We start from the raw sequence: 17,120 nt of genomic DNA on the forward strand, positions 1-17,120 counted from the left end.
TCCTCGGGCAGTAAACCGTGTCAGGGGAGTGGCTGGCTGTGTCCGTGAAAATCTGTGTTCGCGTCGGAGTATAAATTGGTACACGTGGCTTGTTCTACATCAGCTTAATATATCCGTACCTCAAAAATGGGCTCTATTACGGCTTTGGGGAGTGTGGAACCTAGCTTGAGCTGGATTTTCCCTCTGTCTTACCAAATTCCTTTTTTATGTTTATTTATTTATTTTGTGTGTGTGTGAGAGAGAGGGAGAGAGAGAATCCCAAGGAGGCTCCATGCTATCAATGCAGAGCCTGACACGGGGCTTGAACTCCTGAACTATGAGATCATGACCTGGGATGAAATCAAGAGTCAGATGCTTAACTGACTGAGCCACTCAGGTGCCCCTCATTTACCCAAATTCTTAGTCTATGGATCATTCCTGGAGCACTTACGTCCTCAAAGTGAGCAGGGGTGAGGGGTGAAGGCTTACCTGTGGGCAGTGGGAGCATTTTGGAGCTTGTTTTCTCACTCCTGGGTGTCCCCTCTCCAGCCTGGGTGACTCGGAGAGCAGCCTCACCAGAGGGGACCAGAGAGACCCACAGTGCTGCTGGAGCATCATCCCTCCATTTCCATCAGCAGCAAATGCCCCTCTGGCCCTCTGAGCGAAGGACCACACTCTTAATGGACATTGATGAAATAGTAATGACCACAGCAGCATCGAAAGACATGAAGGAAGAGAGACCACTCAGAATTTAATAGGAGATGGCTCTGGATTGACTGAGGACACAGCTCCTCTTTATTAAATCATCTATGAACCACTTCAACGGAGATGCTCGTGGAATGGAATGATCTAATTACAGCAGTATCCAGAGGAAGAACACACAGCCAGGAGAGCACGGATGCCACAGGTCGTTTACAAGGAACTTGGCGATACAATTTGGTGCGGGTTTCCTTTTTTATAATTACAGACCTTTTTCTTCAAATAAATACACCCGAATCACATAGAATAAAAACAAAACCAAACCCCCAGAAACCGAAAAAACAAAAACAAAAACAGAAACACCGCACATGATACAATAGCCTTATAAATGAGAGTGAAACGGATACACCTCCAGAAACAGGTTGAGAATGGTCTATGCAGAACCAGAATGCTTTGGGATGGTGTTCCCATCTTGAGTGACAATCAGAGAAAAGAACCAGCACACATTTCCCATTATACGATTGTATCCTGTACAAAGTCCAAGAATAGTTCAAAACAGCTATAAAATTCTGATTTTGTGGGGCCGTGGCAGCTAAGTGGTTTTGTGTAATACATTTCTAAGAGCTGATTGTGTATTAAGTCTGACTACTTACTATTATTTTAAGCTTACATAGACTGAACACAACATTATATGTATTTAAAGATCACGTTATTTCCTCTGTATTTCACGGCAGTTCTTTCCTTCCCTTGAATTTTCTTTCTAGCTAGTTGCCTTTCCTAGGAAAAGCCATAATGGTGAAGTGTTAAAGAGAAGTAAACCCAATTTGAATCCTATGTTTAAACAGGAAAAGCATCTGCCATCACCGAACAAAATATCCGCCCCCCGCCATCACCTTTGTAAAGTGAATATTAACCTACGTAGATGTTAAATAGCTCTTTTCCCTACCCTCCAAGGCCAGGCTCATCATCCCTCCTGGCAAGGCACCCGGACTAAGCTAGCACCTCTCAGTTCTCATACGTGCAGGACTACAATTTAAATGCAAATAACCCTGTGCCTCATTATCTGAGAAGTTCGTGCAGACACAGTACAGTTGTGACTTTGCCTGTGAAAATAAAAGGAGGTTCATCTGTATTCGAACACACGCATTACTTAGAGTAGATTCCAAAGAGCAATTCATCACTGGTCTCAAATTAAACACTGGAGTTGCGGAGTGCCTAGGTTACGGAGGAATGCCTTCCTTTTTGCTATACAGGAGACGCTTTCCTACAAAGGCAAGGAGATAGGAACTTCTCTGACCATCGCTCTTCAGTGAGTACCCAGTGACACTGGGTGACTGGCCTTTAATAGGAACACAGCTAGTTGAGTGGAAAAGATACATTTATGGTAACGCTAAGCACAGCTGGATGACGATGTATATGCCTCCAAATACCACTGACGGGAAAATGACCACATCAGCTTGAAATGCGGGAAAATTATCCACAGTGATTTAGCAAACCGACCTCACTCCAGAAGATAGTATTTTTTGTTTTTTTATGTTTATTTTTTGCAAAATCATCTTCTAAATATAAGGTTATTCTAAAATAATTCTTTGGTTAAAGTATACTTCAAATAAAAAGTAGAAACTCCTCCAAGCCTTCCACTACAGGGTGAAAAATACCCCCCTCTTTTAGCCATCAGATGGCCATTTAATCAGCCATTCAGATTCTATGAATCTAAATGTAATGGAAAACACTGTATTCTAACTCCACACTGGGGTAAAGCTCCTAGCTACCGACGCAGCGATGGAGAAGAGGGCCTGGGAAAGTAAGACTCCCAGCTTGTGCATTAAAATGTGCCAATTATTCTAGTCCACAAGGAATAGACGTGGCATGTTAAAATCACCGAAACCCAAGTCCCATTTATGAATAATCCTGGGGCATTAGCCGATTGATGTGGCACAGTAGGGCAAGCAGCAAACTGTTGCAGAGTTTCAGTCCCAGATTAAATCCTTCAGTTTCATCTCTGTTCATTTCAGGTAACTTTCTACATTAAAAAAAAAAAAAAAAAAAAACACCTCTCTACCAGAAACATTTGATTCTTCCTCTCTGGCATGTCCGTCCTTCCTTCCTTCCTTCCTTCCTTCCTTCCTTCCTTCCTTCCTTCCTTCTCTCTCCTCCCCTCCAGGTTTTGTTCTTAATAAATATCAGCCTCAGATCCAAAAGAACCACGCTGAACTTCAGGTTGTAATATCAACCTAGGATTTGTGGATGAAAATGAAATCATGTAATATACTTGTGCATTCCTCTTATTACACATAGATTCAACATGATTTTCAGAGAATTTCTCAGTTGGGAGTCCGAGTTTAGTTTTTTAAACAGGTATATGTGAAAAGAGAATTTAATAGGAATTCCAACCATTCAGACCGTTTTGATAAGCAATCTAGAGGATTCAAGCAGAGGAATAAACTCTCTAATTCAGGGTTTTCCACCTAAATTATTCAGTAAGTGATTTCAGATCTGTGCCTCCTGCTCATGTAGATGACAGCCTAAGACTCCGTCCATATTGTGCTAAGGACGATAGATTGTTGCCCAGCTAACCTGGCCTATCAGGTCATCTAGGACCAAGACAGCCAAGAGCGAGGGAGGACATGGCCTATTCTAAACTTTGTTCAGTTCAAGTACAGACCCTGCCGAGAACACACCGCTAAAGCTTTCAAGGAAATCGGACGTGAAGTGTTCAAGCATTATTCTGAGCATTGGAAGTCCATGAAAATTTGTGGAGAATCTAATAAATGTGACAGATGTGGTTAAACAGTGGATTCATTTCATGACGGATAAAAGAACGAACAGCAGTGATGTTACATCGGCTGTAACGTGATTTTTCTCTTAAAGCCTTTTAAGAGAAAGGAGTATTTCCCCCATTATAAGGTTAAAACTTTTCTATTACTCAATGGTATCCGCCCAGAGTACTTTTATACCCAGTAGCGGGGTCAGTGTTTGTGCAGTGCTGGAAGAAATCGAGATTGTTTCTTAAAACGTAAAATTCATGACCTATGTGTCCAAGTGACTTAAAAAGAAAGAAAAACCAACTGTAAGCCTCTTGCTGATTAACATACATAGCCAGCATGCTTTTACTTCTTTTTAGGAATCCTCAAATGCCAGTTTCAAACAGGAGCATAGATCTATTTTTACATACTGGGTTTTACGTCTATTTGGGTTTTGAAGCTTATTCAAGTGCTACAACGTCTATTGATTTGTTTTGCACTAATGTTTCCTTTAAACGTCTGGGACTTTTGCACGCATATTCTATCTAGTGAACTACACTGTACCAGACCACTGTCTGTTGCCAGCAGTCAGCTAGTCACACAATTAAATACACACTGATAACTGATGTTTTGGTTTGATTGTCATTTATTTTTCTTTTAAATAGACTCCCTCTGAATTTGGGAAGCAAGGTATGAGGAGGAACCACAGGACATGGCTCTCCCACCTTTTCTTAAGTAGCCCTACCTACATATTTTAAGTTATAGAAAAACACACAAACAAATAAAAACGACAGCACAAACAGCGATCGTGACTGTCATCCTTTAAATTAGTTCCCTGACTTCAATATACTTCCCTGGTATAACCGACCCATTGGTGGATGTTCTGCTATGTTTGACAGGTACCCTAAGTGTACAATGACCTGGCCCTTGGAATGGTTTGTAAAGATGTCCATATTGCACAAGAATGAGCTGCTTGCTGACTCAAATAACGTATCGAATGTACATGCTTTCAAATCGTCGACATCCTTAACCAGTTACCACAGTCTAGACTCTATGGGCAAAGACAAGCAAATCATGGCCGTTTGGAAGTGCTGTGACATGGAAAATTCCAGGTGACTTTATATTTTGCAAGTTCTTTGCTCCTACAGCTGAATACTTCACACGTTTATCTTCCTCCTGAGTCTCCAAAAGTGCTTGGTCTCCCATTTCACAGACAGAAGGGGGAAGGGCTGTAGCAAAAAGCTGTAGCCAGCTGTTCTAGAGACAATGTGCTGGTACCGGGGTGGATGTGAGTCCTCAAGCAGGCGTCTTGAGCCAGCAGCACTGGTGGGTGGGTCACGTTGAGGGTAGAATTTGATGGGGAATCTAAGAATAACTCTGCAGGGGCATGTTTTCTAAGAACGGTCAAAGAATTCTTCAGCTTGGCTTTGCCTCACTGGAACATGGAGTTAAAAAGAAAATCCCATCACCAAAATGGCAGCTCAGTGTCCCTCCAGCTGGATTCTGGACTTACTCCCTCATCCTGAACCTTTCCTTAGCGCGAGCTGACCGCTCCCTTTGGGAGCGCTCTGACTCCTTGGCCATGCGTAGGAGGAAGGAAGAAACCCATCCTTTGCCGTAGCAGCTGCCTCGATTTGTGAAGACAATTCTCGAAAGCCTTGTTAGCTAGGTAAGCATCCAGAGAGAATGAATTTTATCCCTGAATCAAGTCTTTTTCTCCTTCACACAGTCTCATCATGAGAGCTTTAAAGCGTGAAAGGAAATATGCTAAATTATTCTGAGCTGTCCACTGAGAAGGTGGTGCAGACTTTCCCACTATTACTAAACACACAGAAAGACCCTTCTCCCAAAGGCTTGCTAAAGCCTTTCCATCTCATTCACTGGTGTGGCTTATTCCTGTAGCAAGGTCTCTCTCCAGTTAAAGCCCCCAGTTGGTCCATGGGTAAGAGGAAGGATAGGTGGGTCTGTCAGCTGCCATATTCCAGTTTCTCCCAGTTCTTCACAGGAACAAAACCCCAGGTATGGGATCTGAAGTCAGAGTAGTAAAGATAGGGAAGAATAGAAAACAGAGGTTTAATGCTTTAACTTTTACCTAGACACAAAGATCTTCAGGTGGCCCATGAGAATAAAGAGTATTCATTGGGGCGCCTGGGTGGTTCAGTCGGTTAAGCATCTGACTTCGGCTCAGGTCATGATCTCACGGTCCGTGAGCTCGAGCCCTGCATTGGGCTCTGTGCTGACAGCTCAGAGCCTGGAGCCTGCTTCGGATTCTGTGTCTTCCCCTCTCTTTGACCCTCCCCCCGTTCATGTTCTGTCGCTGTCTCAAAAATAAGCAAACATTAAAAAAAAAATATTCACAGGCATTAATAGGGGCTCGGTAGACCTGCGTCTCTTCGAAGAGTCAATAAAGACAAATGAGATGGACAAAGCTGACAAATTAGAGGGAAGAGTATTTACACTGCAAGGGGATTCATCGGAAGGCTTTATTAAATGGTGAGCTCCCTAGTGTAATTAAGTAATTGTTTATAGATTGCTTCTTGATTGTGTGGGAGGAAAGAGGACAATAATGCAGAAAGCTGAGGTGCTCAGAGTTGATTCTTAATTGCAAATCAAGCTAAAAATGCAGCTTGGACATTTCAGAAATAATATTGGGGCAATGAGAGAGAGGATGCTACTTTTAAAAATATTTCACCCAGTTTTGTCCTTTTTTTTTTTTTTTCTTTTGGCATGGGCACCTATAACATTCAAAGCGGGCGCTGTGCCATTCCTAAATTCAGCTCGAAACGTATTTTTGTGTGTCACCAGAGCTGCAGTTATACACAAAAGCAAAAATCTCTGCCCTCAAGCAGCTTACGGAGTCACGGGGAGACGTGGACGCATAAATAAGCTTTTAAAAACGGAGAAAAAGAATCGCAATTGAGTTTGGATCAGGTTCTCCGGGGGCAGATACAGGAAGCACGTAACTCAGCCTGGAGGGAAGCGTGTGGGAGGGCCACTGACAGGAAAGCCTCTTGCACAGGCATGAGAAGGAAGAAGCCAGATGTGTTGGTCAGTCTCATGGGTTTTGTCTTATGGCCTTGTTCCTGGTTTGCCCAACAGCCCGATCATTTAAAAAAAAATTTTTTTTTTTTTTTTTTACATTTATTTATTTTTGAGAGACAGAGCACAAGTAGGGGACGGGCAGAGAGAGGAGACACAGAATCCGAAGCAGGCTCCAGGCTCTGAGCTGACAGCACAGAGCCCGACGTGGGGCTCGAACTCACACACCGTGAGATCATGACCTGAGCCGAACTCGGATGCTCAACTGACTGAGCCACCCAGGCGCCACCAGCCTGATCGTTTTAAATCACTGCTTGCTTTGGCCTACCTGCCAGGCCCTCTCTTCTGGCTGAGGCTTCAGATGCTCCGTGTTGGTCCACTCCCCCCTCTTCATCCAATCCATGGCCCCCCGAGGGAAATCCAGACAGTCTGCTGATAATTCTTAGCTCCTTTCTAAATGTGCACTCTTAGCAACTAAAACCAGCTCAAACACATCTCTCTTCCACAAGGCCTCATAAAGTGCCTTACACAGAGCACCACTCAGGACATCTTGGTCGAGTGAATCAATATGTGCGTATTCCCAGCTCAGGATAAACTCGTGCTGCAAACAACTTAGCTACCGGCCAGTCATCGAACTGCTCTGAGACTACTTGGCACCACAGGCCTCCGAAATGTAAGTGTGAATTACCTTTCGGACCATTTGTACAAAGTCCTTGGAGTTCTGGGGTGACAGACCCTGGAGCTGGCAGGTACATGCTTCAAGGGAAGATGCGTGAGCCACAATCAGGATGTTATTTCCTGGAGAAGAGAAAAAAAAAAAAAAAAAAAGGCAAGGGACTGGGAAGACCATTCCTATAAAGACCTATGTTAACTCCATAAATACTGGAAGACAAATGTTCCAGGGAGGGACAAACATTCTCAAGAATGAGACAATTTGGCTAAGCGATTGTTAAGGCAGCCTAACATCATTAAAAAACAAACAAACCAACCCTTTTAATCTTAAAATAATTATAGATGCACAGGAGGTTATAATTATGTATATATACAATATATAAAGATTTACAATATATTAAGTTATATAATGTATATACATATATATAATTATACATGTATGACCTCTATATTGTGTAACGTGTACATACACAAACATATATTGTGTGTGTGTATCGTATATATACTATATACTAAACTGTATACTATATATACACACACACACACGCACACCAAGGAGGTCCCATATTCTGGTCATCTAGCCTCCTCCAGTGGTAACATCTTGCCTAGCTATGGTACCCTAGCTCAATCAGGATGTGGATGCTGATACAACCTACTTGGTTTATTTCGGTTCCACCAGGTTTAACCAACGATCTCCTGTGTAACTCTTCGTAACCTCCACAATCAAGATACAAATTATTCTGTGTCTGTAGGGCTCTCTGCCACTTCTAATAACAATTCTCAATGTCACCACTATAGAATTGGGTGAGCACTTCATACTTTCTGGCTGATAGAATATGCTGATGAGTATCTTTACAGTGGGTGCATAGGAGTAGTAATGAAGTGAGTGGTTTATCAATGTTTAAAAAATTTTTATTTTTGAGAGACAGGGAGACACACACACAGAACCTGAAGCAGGCTCCAGGCTCTGAGCTGTCAGCACAGAGCCCGACACCGGGCTCGAGCTCATGAACCGTGAAATCATGACCTGAGCCGAAGTCAGACGCTTAACCGACTGAGCCACCCAGGCGCCCCGAAGAGAAGTAACTTAAAAAGGAATGGTAATGCGCATACGCTTTTGTAATCCTTTTTTATCTAAAAATTTAGAGTGAATTGTCTTATGTATCACTTAATATTTGAGTTCAGTGTTTATAAGATTCAATAGGGAACATACTGGAATCTTCCAGAACACTACTTTTGGTCAGTGCTAGCAGTGACCGTGTATTGGTGAAGCTGTGTTTGTGTGTGGGTGCCTGTGCCCCTGGATCAAATTATAGGCAAAATAGTGTTATGCAGAATTGTAAACTATTTCATACAGTAACTAAGTCTGGTGTATTCCTATGGAATATCTGCCATTTTAGCTACTCAAGAGAGGATATTACAAATTTAACGTGAAAAGTATCTACATGAAAGTCTAGAACTACTTTTCTTTCTCATTAAGTAAGTTAGAATATCTTGAATAGCTTATTAACCAGGATGGAGAAATGATCACATATTTAACATTTGTTTATTTATTTTGAGAGAGAGCACAAGTGCAGAAGGGGCAGAGAGAGAGAGAGAGAGAGAGAGAGAGGGAGAGAGAGAATCTCAAGCAGGCTCTGCACTGTCAGCACAGAGCCCGACGCGCAGGGCCTGAACTCACAAAACCGTGAGATCGTGACCTGAGCTGAAATCAAGAGTTGGACGCTTAACCAACTGAGCCACCCAGGCGCCCCTAAATGATCACATTTTAAAATATGGAGTCCAAAATAATACCACCTACCTTTACTTTTACATTCACTTATTATTTCTTTTGTTACTTGGAAACTTCTACTAATATAAGTGTCATAGGATTCTGAAACCACTAATTTGCCGACTGGAATGTGAGGTCTGTAATAGAAAAATGAACAAAGGCAATGAAAACATTTTGATCCCAAGACAAAGCAACTGATATTATTCTAAACTTTTTCTTTCAAGACCTTTCTGGAGTTCCATGTTTCTGTTCACCCATTTCCCTAGAAAGGATGGAGGTATAGGGAAGAGTATTTCCACTACATGGAAGTGGGGTCCAAACGTACACAATGCACAGAAATACAGGCTGTGCATGTGTGGTGTTAGAGTGACCGGCTGAAAAATGAAACATTTTTCATTTGCAGATATCACTTGCAGGATAACTCATAAGCAGTTTGACTAATCTTACCATCAGTGCTAGGTCACATTGCTAACGGGAAGCAGAGGTTAGATTGATTTCTTTCTTTCCTTCCTCCCCTTTCTTTTCTTTCTCTCCTTCCTTCCTTCCTTCCCTTCCCTTCCCTTTCCTTCCAACATGTTAACTGTTCTTTTCTTTTTCTTTCATGTTTTATTTATTTATTTTCTGAGAGAGAAAGAGAATGAGCAGGGGAGGGGCAGAGAGAGGACAGAGACAGAGAATCCCAAGCTGGTTCTTGGCTGTTAGTGCAGAGCCTGAGGCGGGGCTCGAACTCACCAACTGTGAGGTCATTACCTGAGCGGAAACCCAGAGTCGGATGCTTAACCGACCGAGCCACCCAGGCGCCCCCCTCTCTTTCTCTCTTTAGATCACCAGAGATTTCCTAAGCCTCTCTTCTGTAGCCTTACCCATGAGAAGCTGTAAGGATAGGTTTTATTTATTTTTACATTGTTTCCAGATTTATTGGGATAGAATTGACACTTACCGTCATGAAAGTTTAAGGTGTAAAAGTGTTGATCGGATACCCTTACATACTACAAGACGATTTCCACTGTAGTGTTGCCTAGCACTTTCGTCACGTCACATAATCAGTTTCCTTTTTGTGGTGAGAACATTTATGTTCGACCGTCTTGGCAACTTTCAAGTATGTAATACAGTATTATCAACTATAATCCCCACAGTGTGCATTAGATCCCCAGAACTTATCAACTAGAAGTTTGTACACTTTGGCTGACATCTCCCCATCCCTGCCCCCGCTCCTGTTTCTACCACATTCTACTCCTGTTTCTGGGAGTTTGGCTTTTTAGATTCCATAAACGAGTGATATCATGCGCAGATACCTCTTTGAGATACTGTATTCATTTCCTTTGAATATTTGCCCAGAAGTGGGATTGCAGGATCCTACGGGAGTTCTATCTTTAATTTTTTAAGGAATCTCCGTATTGTTTCCCATAGTGGCTACGCTGACCTACATGTTCACCAACACTCAACAGCTCTTTTCTTTTTGATGACAGCCATTCTCACAGGTGTGAGGTGGTATCTCATTGTGGTTTTAAATTGCATTTCCCTACTGGAGAGTGTTATGCTAAGTGAAATAAGTCATACAGAGAAGGACAGATTCCATATGTTTTCACTCTTATGTGGACCCTGAGAAACTTAACAGAAGACCATGGGGGGAGGGGAGGAAAAAAAAATGGTTAGAGAGGGAGGGAGCCAAAACATAAGAGACTCCTAAAAACTGAGAACAAACTGAGGGTTTATGGGGGGTGGGAGGGAGGGGTGGGTGGGTGATGGGTATTGAGGGCACCTGTTGGGATGAGCACTGGGTGTTGTATGGAAACCAATTTGACAATAAGTTTCATAATAAAAATTGCATTTCCCTGACCACATGATATTGAGCATCTTTTCATGTACTTGTTAGCCATTTGTATGTCATTTTTGGAAAAATATTGGTGAAGTTCTGCCCATTTTTAATCAGATTTTTTTTGGTACCAGTTCTTCATATGTTTTAGGTATTAACCCCTTATCAGAGGTAGGATTTGTACATATTCTCTCCTATTGTGTAGGTTGCTTTTTCATTTTTTAAATTCTTTTGCTTTGCAGGAGCTTCTTAGTTTGATGTGGTCTCACTTATAAATTTTGGCGACTGTTACTTGTGCTTTTCGTGTCCCATCCAAAAAATTGTTGCCAAGAGCAATGTCAGGGAGCTTTTTCCCTATGTTTCCTTCTGGAGGTTTTATGGTTTCAGTCGTTATGTTTTAAGTGTTTAATCCATTTTGAGTTAATTTTTGTGACTGCTGTGTCTGCAGGCTGTTATACTATTTTCCCAACACCATTTATCGGAGAGACTATCCTTTCCTCACTGAGTATTCTCGGCTCCTTTATCAACTGTTAGTTGAACGTATTGGAGGGTTTATTTCTAGGCTATCAATTCTGTTCCATTGGTCTGTGCCTATTTTCATGCGAGTACCATACTGTTTGGATTACTATAGCTTTGTAGTATAATTTGAAGTCAGCAAGTGTGATGCTTCCAGGTTTGCTGTTTTTTGTTGGGTTTACTTTGGCTATTTACGATCTTTTGTGGTCTCATACAAATTTTAGGATTGTTTTTTCGATTTCTGTGGAAAACACCGTTGGGATTTTGATAGGGATTGCATTTAATCTACAGATGGCTTAGGGTAGAATGGACATTTTAATATTGTTAATTCTTCTCATCCACGAATATGGGATATCTTTCTATTTGTGTCCTCAGTTTCTTTCATCAGTCTTGCAGATTTCGGTGTACAGATCTTTCACCTCTTTCGTTGAATTGATTTCTAAGTCTTTTATTGTGTTTGATGCTATTGTGAATGGGATTGCTTTATTTCTCCTTTAGGTGTGTTGTTGTTAGTGCATAGAAACACAAATGATTTCTGTACGTTGATTTTGTATCCTGCAACTTTACTGAGTTTGTTGACTAGCTCTGACAGCCTTATGGTAGTCTTTAGGATTTTCTATATATAAAATCATATGATCTGCAAACAAAGACATTTTTACTTCTGTGTTTCCAGTTTGGATGCCTTTTATTTCTTTTTCTTACCTGATGGCTTTGGATAGGCTTTTTCAGTACTTTGTTGAATATGAGTGGTAAGAATTGGCCTTGTTCCTGACATTAGAGGAAAAGCTTTCAGTCTTTCACCATTGAGTTTGATGTTAGCTGCAGGCTGGTTGTATATGGCCTTTATTATGTGGAGGTGTATTCCTTCTACACCCAATTTGTTGAGCATTTTTATTATGAAGGGATGGTATATTTTGTTAAATGATTTTTCTTCCTGAGGTGAACATACGATTTTACCTTTCATTCTATGTAGTGTATCCTATATTGATTTTCGTATGTTGGACCATCCTAGCATCTGAGGGATAAATCCCACTTGGTAATGCTGGCCTTGTAAAATGAGCTGGGGAGTTGAAAGGATAGGTTTTGCAAGCAGCTATTAGGTCCATTGGGTCTGTGAGCTTATAAAATCTTCACCAGTCTTTTCTTTCTTATTTTGAACACAGACCGTCCACCTGGAACTGGGAAAAGCTCAGGGAACACAGAGACAAAGAGGAACCGAGTTTCTGTGCTTGAGGAGCCCTCAGTGTGTGGTCGGGGTGAGCCGGCTGTCGATGTAAATGGTAATTATGACGCATTGTACGAAGCCATATAAGGGGATGATCAATGCAGGGCCCTCCCATCTTGGTGACCCTGCATGTCTTCAATCTCGGCCACTTCTGCCGCTCCCCTCTCCATTTACTACTTAGGGTTGCTAGTCTAGGAGATGTGTATCTTGTTTTCGAGTACAACTGTGTCATATTTTCTGTCTTATTTTGTCTTTCACTGTTGGTGTTTAGTGGAGGGTTGATGGAGGTAGTAGTGAGTTATCAAAGTGAATTTGCGTGGCCTCTTGATCAGAATACATTACTGCTACCACTGCAAAGGTTTACTAAAATACTCCCACGTGTCAGGCTCTGTACAAAGAGCCTTACTTGCATTCATTGAGTATAGCCCTCCCAGCGACCCTTTGGCAAATCCCGTTCATGGTTGACAAGACAGGCTCAGAAAGTTTAGAGATGAGTTGCCTATACTTAACATCATTAGCAACTCTTAGGGCCTGGATTTGAACCTGGGTCTGAGATTAATACTGGTAAACTTATCCTCCATTTTGGATGGCTTCTGAAAGTGCCTCCCTTCCCCCACCCCTTCTGTGCACTTGGGTTTACTGTCCAGAGAGGAACGATGCTATTCCATTTGAAGGAAACCTGCCCGCATCGAAATCACATTCCCTCAGCAGGCTTACTTCTCCTAGGAAACAACCTTCTGTGTCTCACCATACCCTGGGGATAGGGGGAGACATGAATCACCACTTTTAGGGACGCACCTCATTGTTCTGAGCAAGCTCTTTCTTCCATCATCACCTCTCATCTAGTTCCGTGGTCTCCCGGGAGCCCCAGACAGTGACAAAAGGCCACTTTGTGTGGTCTAGGGAGTCCTTTCCATGGTGAGATCACATTGTAATGTGGGAGATTTGTGGAAGTAAAGAGCAGGTAGATGCTGGGATCGAGTTCCTCCTGGCTAATTTCCGCCTTTGTCTGTTCTTGCCTTGAAGTTGAACCCATGAGAGGCTTACCACGTTTGAACTAGTTCTGATGGGGGTAGGACAGAGTCCACGCTTCCTCACCCCTGTCTACAAGCACACGCCATGCCTCCAGCCACAACCGCAGGACTCATGGACTCCACTCAGAGTCAGGTAGGCCTCCAACCACCAGCTAGACCTGGAACCCAGGGAACCGGGTACTCGGGTAGCCTTCCTGGAATAGTATTCTTCCCAGTATGTACTCTGTTCCACACTTTGATTTAGGCTATAGGGTGGACTTCTGCCTTGAGCCCCACACCAAAGTATGATTCATTGCCCCTCTAACACTCCAGACTCATGCCCCATCCACACCTAGTCAGAGCCCTATTCTGAAGCCCTACCCAACTGGTGTATATTTTATTTTTTCTGCCTTGGTCCTTCTGGCCCAGCTCCCTAAGACTGGGGCTGCTTTTTACACCCAGGCCCCAGGCTCAGTCTTGGTGCCTGTGGATGATGCTTGGATATTAGTCACCAGGCTGGTTTTGCTTTACTGTTGACTTTTACAGAGTTAGAGGCTTCATCTCTTTCTCTCCCCCTCATATACAAAAATGATCGGATGGAATTCTGATTTTCTGTAGGGGAAAAGAAAACCTGGAATAAGGACCACGTCCTGGCCCCCAAGATGGTGCGTGGGTCTGCGTGTGCATTGCAAGGCTCAGACAGGGTGATTCTGGGAACTCTGTAAAATCAGCTTGGGAGGAACTGCAGGATGCATTTAAGGGGAAACCCAAGACATAGACTTGCCCCAGGATGGCCTGGGAGGTGCTGCGTGGTGAGTGAGGAAAATCATTTCACCAATGTTGGCAATCACTCACCCTCTTTCCAGCCCGGAGGGATGAGGGCTGTTGGACAACAATTTATTGCCTTTCCCCCAAAGGACAGAAAAACAGTTGCCACAGGGTAGATAGGACAAACTGTGAAGTACAGTTCAGCCTTGAGCAATACAGGTTTGAACTGCATGCGTTCACTCATACGCATGGAATTTTTTTTTTTTAAATAAATACAGTAGTGTCCCTTTATTTTCTTTGATTTTCTTAACATTGTCTTTTGTCTTCCTTAGAACATACAAAATATGTGTTAATTAACTACTTATGTTACCAGTAAGGCTTCCAGTCAACAGTACGGTGTGAGTAGTTGAGTTTTGGGGAAATCAAAAGCTCTACGTGGATTTGACTGTGTGGGGGTCAGCTGCCCCACCACCTGTGTTGTTTAAGGGTCAACTGCCTATTAGTAGGGGATCTGATGGATTTAACTGTATTTTTGAGGAATGCTAATTCCGTTAAGCAAGTAGCACTTATTAATTAATTTAGGGGGTAACCTGAAGTTTCATTTACAGAAGAGGAAAATGAATATGGAAAAAAGGCATTTTCTCCTATCTTGGCCAGAAGCTCACATTGCTTCATTTGTGGTTGGGGTAGGTATTTGAAATGAAATGTCAAGGGACACCACAAGGAGGACATTTCTGCTTCAGTTGGTCACTTGCTTCCAATTCTGCCTTACGAAACATGAACTTAATTCCCCACCACGATGGTCGTGAATATCCCTTTCTCAGGGACATTTTACAAAATGCCTGAGTGGCGTTTTGATAGTTAATTGTTTACATGTGGATTATTCGTTTGTGATCAATCTGCAAACACTTCTTTTTACTCCCCGCACAGACTGGTCTAATGGCAAGAAGCAACGAACTAGGAATGGGGAAGACGGTAAAGCAGGTTACACAGTTCCTGACATGCAGAAAATGATCAATAGAGGTTAGTTGTTGTAATCATTGTTAGGTGTGGCCACTTAAACATATGACTTTAGGCAAGCTGCTGGGACTCTCTTATAGATTAGAGTGGCTTTCCTACACTCTGGGGTTCCAGCAATAATAAATGAAGATAAAGACAATTAGAAATACTTTGAAAGAGGACAATCCAAGGCAAGACCTTGTGATTTCCCTTATCACCCAACAAGCTTCTGGAACCACATCATCACTAGCCGGTGCATAATCCTGGAGTGCAAAGTGGTTTTATTATTCCCTGAAAGAGATATAATAAAGTCAGGAAAGTCCAATGTGTGGGGCTTTCCTAAATATAAGGGAACTATATATATTATATTATATATCATATATATGTATATATATGTGTATATATACATATATATGATATATGATATATATGGATATATATATGGATATATACACCATATATATGTATCTGTATATATATACACATATATATACGTATATACATATATACACCATATATATGTATCTGTATATATATACACATATATATACGTATATACATATACATGTATATACATATACATGTATATACATATACATGTATATACATATACATGTATATACATATACATGTATATATGGTGTATATAGATATATATGAATATCATATATGTATATATACAGCATATATATGTATCTATATATATACACATATATATACATATATACATATATATGTATATACATATATATGTATATATGGTGTATATAGATACATATATATGATATGAACAACATATATATATGTTATATGTATAACCTTAAATATAAAGGGATGCTGGCTTTCTCCAGTTGTGGTTTTTCAAAATCAGAACTTGACTTCCACCAATATGGACAACTGCCCACAGGCTACAACTAGTCCTTCCTCTTCGTGGTTAGCCTGGCGTAGAAAAGTGCTTCCGCATCGACTCTGGGAAGTAGCAGCGCGGAGGGTTACCTGTAGGTTGTATCAACACTCAGGTTGGCTGCAGCTAACTCTGATGGAGGTATCCACGCAGGTAAGGTGTTCCCAGCAACCCATTTTGTCCACTCAAATAAGCCAGGCTCTACACGGATCTTCAAGTGATTTTCTTGTTGTAGACCTTAGAGGTAAAATAAAATGAAGATGAAGGCAATACCACTGTGTTCTCAGTGGAGAAGTAAATCAGAGGCCAAGTTGCTATAAAACTTCGGGTAAATCTGTTCTCTTTTACCCGTTGCTCTACACGGCTACAAGAAGGTGGAAAGCATGTGGGTTTGGACAAGGGTTTTTAATTTCCATGTGTGACAGACATTCGAGTTTAATACTCTGGCCACACCAACAGGATGTACGCTGGCTTTAAGTGGTCTCTGACTTAAGGAAAAGAACACAAGTCCTTCCCCCATATAATGTATACACTTCTGTGACTACAATTCCTTTTTCTAAGGTAAGTCCCAAGATTGCCTTACTAAGGAACTTAAGGGGTGCCAGGGTGGCTCATGGCTTGAGCATCCGACTCTTGATTTTGGCTCAGGTCATGACTCCAGGGTTGTGGGATCGAGCCCTGTGACTAGCCTGCTTAAGATTCTCTCCTTCTCTCTCCCAGACTCTCTCTCTCTCAACAACAAACAAAATTTCAGAAAGTCTCTTAGCATCCACTACTCTACAATAGCTTACACTGTATTTGAATATCATGTAAATTACTCATTTTCTCTACCAGAAAATCCAATGTTGAATATTTGCAAGTGCCAGTGCACAAGTCTTGTGTTTTTTCAAAGGGTGATTACTCACAGAGTGGGACTGGTCCCTTTTTAACATTCTTTGTATTGCCTTTTGCCCAGTTTTTCTGTGCAAATTTAGT

General features: G+C 41.8%; 1 protein-coding gene and 1 long non-coding RNA gene across 3 annotated transcripts in view; one reads left to right on the forward strand and one right to left on the reverse strand.

The window, feature by feature from the left end:
* Nucleotides 1-723: 723 nt before the first annotated feature.
* UBASH3B (ubiquitin associated and SH3 domain containing B) overlaps nt 724-17,120 on the reverse strand; it is a 141,207-nt gene continuing 124,810 nt past the window's right edge. For both annotated transcript variants that reach the window (XM_086678832.1, XM_086678831.1), the window contains exons 11-14: nt 16,238-16,382; nt 8,935-9,041; nt 7,150-7,259; nt 724-5,450 (exon numbers count right to left, since the gene is read on the reverse strand). In XM_086678832.1, coding sequence (XP_086534958.1) covers nt 5,313-5,450; nt 7,150-7,259; nt 8,935-9,041; nt 16,238-16,382 — 500 coding nt within the window. In that variant the 3' untranslated portion in view covers nt 724-5,312. The remainder of the gene's footprint in view (nt 5,451-7,149; nt 7,260-8,934; nt 9,042-16,237; nt 16,383-17,120) is intronic.
* Nucleotides 13,268-16,244, forward strand: LOC147576904 (uncharacterized). The gene is made up of 3 exons (XR_015241257.1): nt 13,268-13,628; nt 15,173-15,265; nt 16,149-16,244. It is a non-coding gene; the product is annotated as an uncharacterized LOC147576904 (long non-coding RNA).

Source organism: Puma concolor, chromosome D1, assembly GCF_028749965.1.
Source record: "Puma concolor isolate L17-30 chromosome D1, mPumCon1.1.hap2, whole genome shotgun sequence".
In the NCBI taxonomy this organism is placed as follows: domain Eukaryota; kingdom Metazoa; phylum Chordata; class Mammalia; order Carnivora; family Felidae; genus Puma; species Puma concolor.